This window comes from Sesamum indicum, linkage group LG5 (genome assembly GCF_000512975.1).
Source record: "Sesamum indicum cultivar Zhongzhi No. 13 linkage group LG5, S_indicum_v1.0, whole genome shotgun sequence".
NCBI lineage: Eukaryota > Viridiplantae > Streptophyta > Magnoliopsida > Lamiales > Pedaliaceae > Sesamum > Sesamum indicum.
The window spans coordinates 2,897,421-2,909,614 of NC_026149.1; the positions used below are offsets into that span (position 1 = coordinate 2,897,421).

A 12,194-nucleotide genomic window follows, 5' to 3' on the forward strand; every position below is an offset into this window, starting at 1 on the left:
GAGAAGTAGCAGCAAAACCACCAACAACAACGAAAAGAAAATGAAGAGACATACACAAAGATAGTGTAAAATTCAAGTCCATTCAATGGAAATATGACTATTGCCTGAAACATAGAAAGCAAACTTTCTCTTTGCATGATTATCTCCACAGTTCAACAAATAAACTAACCTTCTGACAGAATCTTTAAGGATAAGGTAAAGAGTTCAAACAGGAAGAAAAAATTTGAAGTGGCTACAGCTGCTTCGATCATGCATATGCAACCACACTGATAGAATGATGTTAGTTTCATATTAAATGAAAAAATGCAACTAAGTTGAGAATACCTTGTCTCGCGTTATAAATGCACACAATCTCAAGCTATATGATTGGTTTAATTCATAAAATAGCAGAAGAGACACAAATATGAGGGGAAGCCCTATAACTATTGACGCAAGAAAGTAATTGGTGAAAGTTACCTGCATGCCAGGGTGAACATTGATGCTCTGTTCCTCCCCATCTTTTAACCTCTTCGTGAAGCTTCTGCTAGCCCTACTCTTATGCATGGCAAAGAAATTTCCCAAGGACCTAGAAATGTTCATTCTCCGCCAGTAACCTCCCAGCTTATTCTTCTGCAAGTAACTTCTACCTTTTGCCTCATTAGATTCCAAATCCCAAGTCCCTTCTTCTTCGCATCTGCCATAGTTAGCATCGTGACCAGAAGTTGAAGGTCCCAAATCCAGTTTTGTTGGAAAGTTCTCCTTCAACTCCATATTATGGTCTGAATATACAATCTCGTTCGCATTTAAACTCATAGTTTCACCAGCTTTCTTCTCATCAATATCTTCCTTAGAACTTGATGACACCGCAGGATCAAGAAACCTTCTCAAAGTATTGTTATCCTCTGATTCCTGGTCGGCAATGTGTTTAACAGGCTTTCCACCTGAAAGAAACAATGCCAATCCATCTCTATCTTGTTCATTCAAGTTCATATTCCGCACTGAGCTTCTCACTGATGTATTCATGCTTTGTTCCACAAGGATTATTTGTTGTCTAATAGCAGCAATAAATTGCATGTGCCTTTCAACCATATTTTGCTTCACCCAGGACTTGTCAGTTACGGCTGACACAGTTACCTCTCTCTCAAAGTCTTCAAGCTGCAGGCAGATCGTAACAGACATAAGTGAAAAATGGAACAAATATGGTTACTTTTACTTATCACTAGCAGTACCTGCCATTTTGCTGTTTCTAGAGTGGTGGCAAGAGCACGCCTATGATGTTCAATGGAGCTCAGGAGTTTTCCATCTGTATGATGCCCTTGAACAAGACTTTGTTCATGCAATAGAAGGCGAAATATTGACTCCATCCTGAATAAAGCCATTAAAATTGAGTGAACTTTCTAATTACTATGAGGATAAAAGTAATAGATATAGCCTTGGGAGAAACTTGAGCCGTAAATGCCACACAGATTCCTATCCTTATGCAACATAAGACCAAACCCAACCATGCAGCAGCTTTAAGCACTTGCCTTAATAGCCCAAGTAAGACTTATAATGACAGATTTAAAACTAGCAGTGCCACATCTGCAACAAAGAGCTACATATCCCCAAAAACGAAACAAGAGAAGAGCCAGTCTTCCCCACACTTCTCTAAACATCAACTTTTATTCTCCTTCCAACATTACTTCTGTTCTCTTGTATCATGATATCCACCAATTCAACTTGAATCCTCATTTTGTCCCCCGGTACAGTGTACACTATTCAATGCAAAATCAAAAACATAATCCAACAACTTAAATCATTTGCAAATATATATATATATATATATATATAGAGAGAGAGAGAGAGAGAGAGAGAGAGAGAGAGACCGGTCGGCAGAGTCTTGAACGACTTCGGCAGCGGCGAACAGTGGGTCCGATTCCCATCCACGCATGCTGAACCCAGTTTTCGTTCTCCCACCCGAAAAAAAATTATCTTCAATAAATTCACACGCGCAAATATCTTGACCAGAAATCAGCAAGAAAATGGAGGATTGGATTATCAAACTTGCTCGTACTGAAATGGGAAGCGAGAAACGGAGAGGCAGGCAAAAAAAATAATTGATTCCAAACTGATTCGTGAGTGTAAACAAGCTAAGCACCGATTAGAATCTGCAGAATTCAATCAATGTTTTCTGTATTTATGAATTGCTATTTGTAGAAAGAATTGCAGAAAATAGGTCCTGTAGGGTTTTTACTTAGCCCAAAAGAGGGAATTTCTCTTTCCAACAATTTTAATTAGGAAAATGCCAATTTTTTTATTTAAACTAGCGGATGAATCACAGTGAGAGGTAGAATCGAAGATTTAACGATCCCGGCTGAAACATAATGCTAAAAAGTTAAAATATATTAAAATTTTCACGTTTCAGATACTAAATTAATTAGTCTATGAGCTCAAATGTAACATCATAATGGTATGGATGTCACACATTTAAACTTTATTTATATCATAAAACTTAAAGATGTCCATTAATAATATTTAATTCATTCATAATTGTTTTTAATATTAATTAATAATTTATTATATCTGATGATTATTTACATTTTGATTGTGTCTGACTCCGATCGGTGAATACTGAATAGCATGTTTTGGAGGAGGGGAGAGGCATGACGACGTCGTCCAGTTCGCTGATTCGCCGGCTCGCTCCATACTTTTCAGCTCGGCTTCGCCAGAATTCTAGGCTTCTTAGCTCGTCCTCCGCTCTCCCTGTGTCTCAGCTGTCTTCACTGGAATCTCCGTCTTCGCGGACCGACGCCGTGCATCTGACTGAAAACTGCGTTAGAGTAATTCTCTCTGTTCCTCCTTTTTTTTTTCTTTTGTCAGTTTTATTTGGGCTTTTTGAACAATAATTTTGTTATGTTACTTCTTTTGGTTATTTATTGGATACATCTTTTCTGGGGTTTGGATGGTAGATGGTGGAGGAGATAGGCACAGTCGCATTGTAGTAATAAGAAATTCAGTTTCTTACGTCGTTTACTTGGGGACTCAAGAAGATAATTGAGTACTCAGAGATTTAGAAAAAGCTTTGATGCTAATACTTCTTGTATTTCGAACAGAAATAGAACATATTCAATATATTTAGTATCATAATATTTAATATTATGACATAATTTATCAGCATAATTAATAGTTCTTACATATATTCTCAGACAAGTAAAGGGATGTGATTATGCCGAACGAGTACTCAATGGTTCACTAATGTTGTACAGAGAATGAAAGAGTTGCAAGCTGACGAGGGTACTGAGAAATTGCTGCGCTTGAGCATAGAAGCTGGTGGTTGCTCTGGATTCCAATATAACTTTTTACTTGACGATAAAACCAATGATGATGACAGGTTATTGAATTTCAAAATTTTGGGATTTTCCTGGTTTGATGTTGCTCTGCAAGAAATGCATGCCGGTAAAATTAATTCATTTGTGATGTTGTCCTCAAAGAAAATTCATCTGTTTTCTTTTCTGCAGGATTTTTGAGCAAGATGGAGTTAGACTGGTGGTTGATAATATTTCCTTTGACTTCGTGAAAGGTGCAACTGTTGATTATGTAGAGGAGCTGATTCGTTCTGCCTTTCAGGTCTTTTTGCTATGACGGTTATTTGTTCTACTTCTGTTATAGTTTTGAATTGTCTGCTACAGTTATGCACGGCCTGTGAAATCAGTTATTTCGTCTGCAGATTGAACAAATTCTGTTGATTTACTATGCTGATCCTAAACTAGCACTACTGACATTTCTTTTTGTTAGCTTTTGCTCACATCACATATTTTATGCCAACTTGTTATTTTGATCCTGCAGCTGTTGGTGCAGTCTTCTTGCTTAGTTTAATTCCTTTGAGTTTGTTTAGCAGTAGGTTCCGACTCTCCAACCTGCTTGTAGTGCTACTTCAGATATCTGAAGAAGTTTAAGTCTACAGGTACAAGCAAAAGTTCTGCTAGTAATTAACTATGTTAAGATATCCTTCAGAGTTCAGGGTACATTCAGGACATAAACCTATGTATTTAGGTCTCAAATTGAAACCATGTGACTAAAAGAAAGTTTTTGCAATAGCCAATAGGGGAAATTTTTGGGCTCCTTAAGTTTCCTTGATCTATCTTTAATCAATTCCACAAGCAACGAAAAATAGGGTCACTGTGAGATTATGATATCAATCTTCCATTTTGACTTGGTCTATCTTGATAAGTGTTGCCCATATTTCGCACTTAAAATGTGTCAGCCAGGAAATAACTGTCTAAGTGGTAGGAGTGGCATTACTTTTCTGTTGCATTTGATTAGTAAGCATTCCAGCCATTATAACTAGAATCTGACTGGATTAGTCAGTTTTAATGTTCTTGATGCAACCAATGAATCTGGTTCTATTTCTTTTAAAGTGACGAAAGCTCAAATGAAGTTAAAATTGAACTACCACTTTGGAGAAATATTTGCACGTTGGAATATTGTTATATACCAACTAATATAGTTTTCTCCAATGCTTTCCAGTTCTAGAAATACTCAGCAAAAAAGAAATGTCAACAGAGTGCCAAACCTTGGAATAAAAAGTAGTGGGGCTGTGGTTGTTCGATTCTTATTGATGGCACCGCAGGGGAGGTGTTAATTTCATACGTATGCTGTATGCAATTCAATGCACAATCCATTAACAGAGAAAAAAAATAGAAAGTTGTTAGCTAAAACGTTCTTACGTATGCAGTCATCGAGTACTCTAAGCCGTTGACAGAGAAGAATCTTTATCTCAGTCCACCGCAAATAAATGCTAAAGTAGATTAGTCGGTTTCCGGCTGGCTTACGATTGTACCAGCAAAGGTAATTGGCTGCAAGCATGCCATTTCTAGCTTTCATATTACTTTAAATGAATCTGATCTAGAAAATTATCGCATCTTAAGTCGAACTTAACCAACTAGTGATTTCGTTGTGAATGAACTACTGTTGTTAGTCATTCTGTTGTTGATATATTCCAGCTGTTACCTCCCCCTCCCATTGACGTCCTTCCCTCAGCTCACACTTGTCCAACTCATGATTTTGACTGTCAAAGTTACACTATTTGCCTGCCGCTTTCCCGATGGCTCTAGTGTCAAGATAGGTAATGTTACGTACAACACTGTGTTGAATATTCTGAAGCCATATAGGACCTCTTAAGTCAATCTTCTGCATCTTGATTGATTTGAGATATCTATCAGAAGTTCCTTCTTTATTCCCTTGTATTTAGCCTTACAAATACTTGTTCTTCACATGTTGATATGAATATAATAAATTTTAAAGTTCTTGCGACAAACCAGTAGAATTCTGTTATTGATAATTTTATGAGAAATCCAGTGCATTGTTTGCATTATTTATCTATGAAGGCGGTTATGTGACCTGTGGCTTTGCCGCGCATTTAATGCTCTCTACTGTTCTGATGGTTGTATTTTGATATTTTTGTCCTTTACCTCTTTATTTGTTATTCTATTTCAATAGTTTGCCGCAAAGCACCTGTCGTTGTTCCTATCTATCTGGTGAATCAGCATGTCTAGCTTACAATCGTGTCAAGTCTGTCCTCCTTGCAGCTTTCTTAATACACTCAAGTTCCTGTTCATTTGCACCCTTAAAACTCACGTTATTTTATTCTTAGCTATTTCCTTCGTATTATTCAATGACGTTATGGTTGTCAGCCGCGATTTTCTAATTTTGCCGGGGAAGAAGTTGAATTTCATGAAATATTTATTTTGCTGCTTGCACTGGTCAATTTTGCATCGAGGACCTCGCATACTGTGTACCCTCAAGGAAGTTTTCTCCATGAAGGTCTCCACAAATCCAAGTGCAGTGGGCGGCTGCAGCTGTAAAAGTTCCTTCATGGTGAAATAGTAATGAGCCCGTTTTGACACAAATTGGCAGAAGCAAGATGCAGCACTAACACAGTGGTTTCTTCTACCTAATTGAGATTTATTCTGATGCTGATTTATGTTGCATATTCAGTTAGAATATAATCACAAAATCCATTCTTATATGAAGATTCTTGAATCCTAGTGGGACAGAGAAATTGATTCTTGCATTTTGTATGAACAACAGGAACTGATAAAACTCCCATCAACCTTAAAGAGTGGTGGAGCTGATGCCTTGCTGGTACTCATAATACAAGAATATGAGCAATGTCAAATATCAGACAACCATTTTGTATTGAATCAATTGGTCCTGTATTGAACACTGTACTTTTCATGTATAAACACTGTGCGCACCCGCCTTCCCATATTTACTCATGTATAAATACCGTACATCTACTAAGGAAGGTGATTTTTTCTATTAAGTGCAAAACTTGAATGTAGTACTTCTTAAGGGATCAAAAGATCAAGTTACTGCCTATCTGGTTACGTTAATTATGCAATTGGTCACGTTAACCTATAGCCGTAACCCTGTATTCTTTCCCGACAACGAGAATTCCCTACTTTGACTTAAGGGTAAAACCGTGTTTGAGTGAGCTTATAAGCTTTGTAAAACATTTTATAAGATATTTAAGTATTTATAAATTGCTACAAAGTATCTAGTAGAATAAGAGCTTATAAACTTTTACAATTAGATTTTAAGAGCTTATATCAGCTCTTAAAAAAATGGAATTGCTAACTTATTTTTAAGATATTAACAAATTATTTCAAATTTTTTAATTATGTCATTACTAATACTTATAAACTCAATAATTTTATTTTATACAAATATTTGATAAATTATTTTTAAAATAAGATTTATAGTCTTATAAATTCTAAAAATATTTTACAACATGTATGAAATATTTCAAATAAACTCTGTCAAACAGCCTCTAAATATTTATATGAATTGAGCCAAGGAAACGAAGCAAGTTTCTATTTAAGAAAATTTGCTTAGAATGATAGCCTTAAAATGAAAGTTGTGCAATCAATATAAATAATAATAATTGATAAGTCATGGGGTTGAGATTTATAAATATGCATATTAGAGGGACTCGGTCATGCAATTTCTCACACTAAAGATTCTACTCATCCCGGCTGCGGAGCTGTATGTCATTAAAAATTCGATTTTTATTATTGGGACGATGAATTTTGCGGATGAGATATTCGAGCTGAGAGAACTTCAGAGACTTGAAGGCCACGCCGATAGGGTTTGGGGCCTCGCCTGGAAGCCGGCCACCGGAGCCGACGGTGTCCCTGCCGTGCTCGCTTCCTGCAGCGGAGATAAAACCGTCCGCGTGTGGGAACAGAGTCCACTTACTGGCTCTTTCCAGTGCAAGGTTTCACCTTTTTTGTTGTCATAAAATTTTCTTTTGTTGCTTCTCTCATTGGAAGCTCTTTTGAGATTGAGAAGTTTCATTATGTACCATATATAGAGCTGTGATCGGCATAATTGTAAACTTTGGTTCGTAATATTGCGGTCGTGAAGGTTTTAGAGGATCTTGAGACTTAGGAGTTCTTTTTCATGCCGAGAAAAAATGAGGGTGTATTTGAATACATTCTTGTGCCTATTACGCTATTATGCAGGCAGTCTTGGAGGAGACGCATAATAGGACTGTTAGATCTTGCGCTTGGTCACCGTCTGGGAAATTATTGGCAACAGCAAGTTTTGATGCCACCACTGCTATCTGGGAAGATATTGGGGGTGATTTTGCTTGTATTTCCACCCTAGAGGTATTTTGATTTGATTTTATCAAATAGGATGTCACTTTCTGTGTTTGTGTATTGTTGGGTGATCCAAAGATTTGACACTGATTCCTTAGCTTCTAGTGTTTATGAGTAATGTGCTAAGACAATTTAAAATTACGTCTAGGGTCACGAGAATGAAGTTAAAAGTGTCTCCTGGAACGCATCTGGCTCATTGCTTGCAACTTGCGGACGAGATAAATCAGTTTGGATATGGGAAGTATTGCCGCATAATGAGTTTGACTGTGTTTCAGTGTTGCAAGGACATACGCAGGATGTCAAAATGGTGCAGTGGCATCCAACAATGGATATTCTGTTCTCATGTAGCTATGACAATACTATCAAGGTACTTATTAAGTAAGGAAAATAATATAATCAACTTGTTCGACATTAAAGTATCTGCTAATTCTAGTGTAGATTATTTTTAATCCAAAAAATCAACTGCTGTAGATCTGGGCAGAGGATGGGGACAATGATGATTGGCATTGTGTTCAAACCTTAAATGAATCTAACAGGTAGCTTATACTCCCGCTTTCTGATTTAGAATATATACATTTAATACTCATTCTAGCAACGATTGCCAAACTTTGATTTATTTATACTCACATTTCTGCACTTCTTATTACATAATTTGATCAGACATATTTGTAAGGAGCGCTCATGTCTACTTTAACTTAACCCCTAATAAGTTATCCTATTACTACATGGTGCATCATTTGATACAGAAATGTTTAGTCGTGCATCCTGGTTAATTGAAAAATTACTTGTATCTACATTTGCTTTTAGAATCCCAACTATATGTTGCATTGCACTCTGTCACCTCTTATTTAAGAACTGGAATCATGACCTAAAATCAACACATTAAAGTTAGCCAGTTCTCAGGAAGCATTTAAGATGGAGGTTGTCCAATGATCACCCTGTAAAGGTAAATAACTTCAATATTTTGCGAACCTTTGTTATTAATGTTTACATCGTGTCATTTTGTCACAATCCATTAGAGATATCATTTCAAGCTCTCCTACATTTGTTATTTTCATGAGTATGTGCATTACTAGGATTAAAGTTTTTGGATTGACTTAATTGTATGCTTGTGTATCAACTATATTAAATGAGATTTTTCACGGTGCTTCTAAGATCTTGCTATAACCTTTCTTTTCTTTTATTTTCTTTTTAAGTGGACATACATCTACAGTCTGGGCCTTATCTTTTAATGCCACTGGAGACAAGATGGTTTCCTGCAGGTATGCATGAATATCCCGTTATTATATGTTACATATTTAACTTTAAAGTTAGTGCCGAGATTTTAATTTGCATACTTTAAGAAGCATCAAGAAGAATTTATGTTGTCATAAGAACAAATAAGATTAAATGAGCCAATGACTAATGCAGTCAATTGATTTTGCAGTGATGACCTTACTATTAAGATATGGGGTTCTGACATTATGAGGATGCAGTCAGGAGATGGAAATGCACCATGGTGAGCGACATGTCTCTATGTGTCTTTGATCCTTTTTTCTCGACACAGCTCCAGAATTTCTTTTTCTTTTCCTTTTCTCCTTTTGCCTTTTTGATTCTTTGATATGAATAACCAGAAGGTTAAACTTAACTTACACTAGATTTCCATTGTCGCATGGGTTAATTTACTCATATTTGAGGAACACATGGCTTCGGTGACGGGCACTTCCAGGAACCGTGGGTTTAGAAACTTTCAACAGAAAATTAGAATTGGATGTTAATTAATCAATGTTCAGTAACCAATTTTTTCTGTGGTGTTTCAGTAGAAACAAGATATTATTCGCTCTCATAGGATGTGAGAAGTTGGGTTCGTGCACATGTGGGAGCATACTCATCACCCACTTCATTCTCACCCTTCCTCCTAAACATTTTCCAAACATACACAAGCCACCCAAAAAAGTAATAACATTAAATAAAGAATAAAGAAAAATAAAATAAGAAATTCCACCCACGCAAAAGTCTGAAATTTTTCAACAAACGAGCTATATTAATTTTTAGGAAAATGCTTACTTGTGAAACATATTTTGATATCATAGAACATTTATGCACTTGCTTAATTATGTGGCATTCATGCTCATCATTCAGTCTGTCACATACTTGTTTTGACAATTGACATTGTTTAAGATTATTATGGGATGGTAAGTTATACTTTTGAACCTACAAGGTTTACCAATGGTGATATTTGCATGTACATCACAAGCTTTATGAGTTGATTGCATTTCCTTTTGCCTTTTGCCAGGAAACATCTGTCTACTCTCTCTGGTTATCATGACCGGACTATTTTTTCCGTCCATTGGTCAAGGTAGGAAACATTTCTCTGTCTATCTCTTCACATCCTTGTTTTCATTTTTTGATGTATTAGCAAGCATGATGATTTTAATCTGAACAGCACTATCTTGTCCATTTTGTCTAATTTATTGGATTTCTCATGCTCTTCTTTTTATGTTGTGAATGTTATAGGGATGGAATAATTGCCAGTGGTGCAGCTGATGATGCTATACGTTTATTTGTTGAAAGTGAAGATCACTTGGTACAGATTAACAATTGGACTTATATCACACATTCCTTGTCTGTGCTTGCTTTTAGCATTCTCCAAACTTATGCTGAAAGCATGAATTTTTTATTTATCATTCTTGTCTCCATATATAATGACAATCTTGTTCCTTCGTCCTGATCAATGGATCTATATAGTTGAGTGCTGAAAAAGGCCGTTGCTGAGCAATAGTCATTTCTTTCTGATAAATGAACTTCCAGATCTATAAAGTGCAGAAGAGGGTGTACATCAAGCGAGAAAATTACTATTAATCGGAGTCCAAATCAAGAAAAAGGAAAGTAATTCAGTTTCCAAATGCTTGCAGTCCTAGTGGGGGTAAACTGGTTTGAAGAGTCGTTTTGCCATCCATCTTGGGTATATGAGGACATGCATCTGAGATAAACCAACCTCAGTGCACTCTGATCTAGTCGTTTTACCATGCGTTCAGCATTTCTTTTGATAAAGTTTTTATGCTATTTGAGAGTGTGTTTGTGCTGTGTGATTATGTTATGTATGGTCCTTGAGTTCATTTGTCTTTTAGATTTTTTCCTTATATTTTTTTATCTTGTATGTTGCACGCAGGTTGATGGACCTTCATACAAATTGCTTCTGAAGAAAGAGAAGGCTCACGAGATGGATGTAAATGCTGTCCAGTGGAGTTCAATGGTAAATATTTTGATAATATGAACATATCTATATACAGAGTAGAAAATTCTACTGCGTTATAGAATTAGTAACTTCATAATGGAATGGCATAAACCATTTCTTTCACAGAAATGCTTCCTTGATCCGATTAACACGATGCTCATTTTCCAAATCCTCTTCTTGGCTAAATCAAGAGAAATCACCATCAAAGCAATCGATGTACTGTACAATTTGTGCAAAATTACTTGTTTCCGCAGACTTTCCACAAAGAATCTCACATTCTATTTCCTTGGCTGTAACCTGACAGGAAGTAAACAGGCGTCTTGCATCTGCAAGTGATGATGGAACAGTCAAGATATGGGAATTTGCTGCCTCATCTGCACACAAGAAACTCCAATTATAGTTCCATGTTTGATCATCCAAACACCCGTGTTGTGAATTATTTCCCCTGTATTAGACGTTTCATCTTTTGTAATCTATACTCACCTTTGATATTTATTAGTTAAAATCGGAGGGACAGAAATTTCTCAATGCCACTTTTCTATATTCTAAGCTATTTGCGCATTACATTTTGGTTGGGAATTAAGCCCCTTAATATTGCAAATATACAAATTACTCGTATGAAAAAGAATTAGTAATTTATTCTCATGTATTTTTTAAATTAAGCAGTATAGGGGTAAATTGTTATTTTTTTTATAGGGAAATAATTTACTCATTTGTAATATTATATGAGGATAAATTGTATTAAACTCCATTTGGTTCTATGATCTCAGCTTGAAGTGGAATTAATGTAATATATAAGAATTCCTTAACACGTCTCTCGCAAACTAAAATACAGGCTAAAATAAGTACGATGACAGATTATAATTTATTGGTGTTCCCATAACACCAAAACCACTCGAAAGAAGAAACCTTGTCGCTTAATGAAAACCACTCGAAATCTTAAAGATAAGGCAAACCAATTATATATCCACAAGAAAAAGAAAATAAAAGTTGACCTTTTCAATTTTCCTCGGTTTTTAGCTTCAAATTCTTGCTCCATCATTTGATTCATATCATATATATACCTACCAAATAATCGTCTTGATTATATAATAACAGTTTAAGACCAAAACTATATTCTAACACGGCGGCGCAGCCAAGAAAATGTCATTCAACTGTCTAACTTTCATGCAACTAAATAAATCTGGTAATGATTTGTTTGCTGTAATAAAAATGTAGGGAAGGAAGAAGAAGACATGATGCAGTAATTACTGTCTCATATTCAAAATGAAAATTACTCTAACTCATCATCATCATCAACAACTATTTTCTAGTGTGAGTGTAGTGGTGGAGTTGGATCTCCTTCCTTCCTCCAC

The 12,194-nt window shown here is 35.9% G+C and overlaps 4 protein-coding genes across 11 annotated transcripts in view; 2 read left to right on the plus strand and 2 right to left on the minus strand.

Annotated features, from left to right (window-relative positions):
• Window positions 1-2,243, minus strand: part of LOC105161761 — a 3,163-nt gene extending 920 nt beyond the window's left edge. The window contains exons 1-4 of one of the 2 annotated variants that reach the window (XM_020693797.1): window positions 1,845-2,243; window positions 1,506-1,733; window positions 1,209-1,344; window positions 457-1,134 (exon numbers count right to left, since the gene is read on the minus strand). In XM_020693797.1, the coding sequence (XP_020549456.1) occupies window positions 457-1,134; window positions 1,209-1,343 (813 nt within the window). In that variant the 5' untranslated portion in view covers window position 1,344; window positions 1,506-1,733; window positions 1,845-2,243. The remainder of the gene's footprint in view (window positions 1-456; window positions 1,135-1,208; window positions 1,345-1,505; window positions 1,734-1,844) is intronic. The other variant, XM_011079564.2, reaches the window with a different exon arrangement.
• On the plus strand, window positions 2,348-6,332 carry LOC105161762 (iron-sulfur assembly protein IscA-like 2, mitochondrial). 6 transcript variants are annotated; one of them, XM_020693799.1, is made up of 6 exons: window positions 2,348-2,428; window positions 2,598-2,798; window positions 3,225-3,349; window positions 3,477-3,585; window positions 5,652-5,900; window positions 6,049-6,332. In XM_020693799.1, exons 1-5 carry the CDS (start codon window positions 2,426-2,428, stop codon window positions 5,820-5,822), a joined length of 609 nt encoding a protein of 202 aa, XP_020549458.1. In that variant the 5' UTR covers window positions 2,348-2,425; the 3' UTR covers window positions 5,823-5,900; window positions 6,049-6,332. The 6 variants fall into 6 exon arrangements, with proteins under 6 accessions (XP_020549458.1, XP_020549457.1, XP_020549461.1 ...); XM_020693798.1 differs by having other exon boundaries at window positions 5,652-5,897; XM_020693802.1 differs by having other exon boundaries at window positions 5,782-5,900.
• Window positions 7,015-11,400, plus strand: LOC105161763 (protein CIA1). 2 transcript variants are annotated; one of them, XM_011079568.2, is made up of 10 exons: window positions 7,015-7,237; window positions 7,485-7,631; window positions 7,771-7,989; window positions 8,094-8,158; window positions 8,819-8,884; window positions 9,049-9,120; window positions 9,898-9,960; window positions 10,119-10,188; window positions 10,774-10,857; window positions 11,144-11,400. In XM_011079568.2, exons 1-10 carry the CDS (start codon window positions 7,043-7,045, stop codon window positions 11,237-11,239), a joined length of 1,077 nt encoding a protein of 358 aa, XP_011077870.1. In that variant the 5' UTR covers window positions 7,015-7,042; the 3' UTR covers window positions 11,240-11,400. The 2 variants fall into 2 exon arrangements, with proteins under 2 accessions (XP_011077870.1, XP_020549749.1); XM_020694090.1 differs by lacking the exons at window positions 10,774-10,857; window positions 11,144-11,400 and adding an exon at window positions 10,413-10,767.
• Window positions 11,958-12,194, minus strand: part of LOC105161813 (proline-rich transmembrane protein 2-like) — a 1,291-nt gene continuing 1,054 nt past the window's right edge. The window contains exon 2 of the mRNA XM_011079627.2: window positions 11,958-12,040. Coding sequence (XP_011077929.1) covers window positions 11,958-12,040 — 83 coding nt within the window. The remainder of the gene's footprint in view (window positions 12,041-12,194) is intronic.

Coding starts and splice junctions, on each gene's coding strand:
- LOC105161762 (XM_020693799.1), top strand. Junction 3,350..3,476: donor AAAACCAATGATGATGACAG/GTTATTGAATTT, acceptor TCTTTTCTGCAG/GATTTTTGAGCAAGATGGAG. Junction 3,586..5,651: donor TGATTCGTTCTGCCTTTCAG/GTCTTTTTGCTA, acceptor TATGGTTGTCAG/CCGCGATTTTCTAATTTTGC.
- LOC105161763 (XM_011079568.2), top strand. CDS start 7,043: ATGAATTTTGCGGATGAGATATTCGAGCTGAGAGAACTTCAGAGACTT. Junction 7,990..8,093: donor GCTATGACAATACTATCAAG/GTACTTATTAAG, acceptor CAACTGCTGTAG/ATCTGGGCAGAGGATGGGGA. Junction 8,159..8,818: donor ACCTTAAATGAATCTAACAG/GTAGCTTATACT, acceptor TTTCTTTTTAAG/TGGACATACATCTACAGTCT.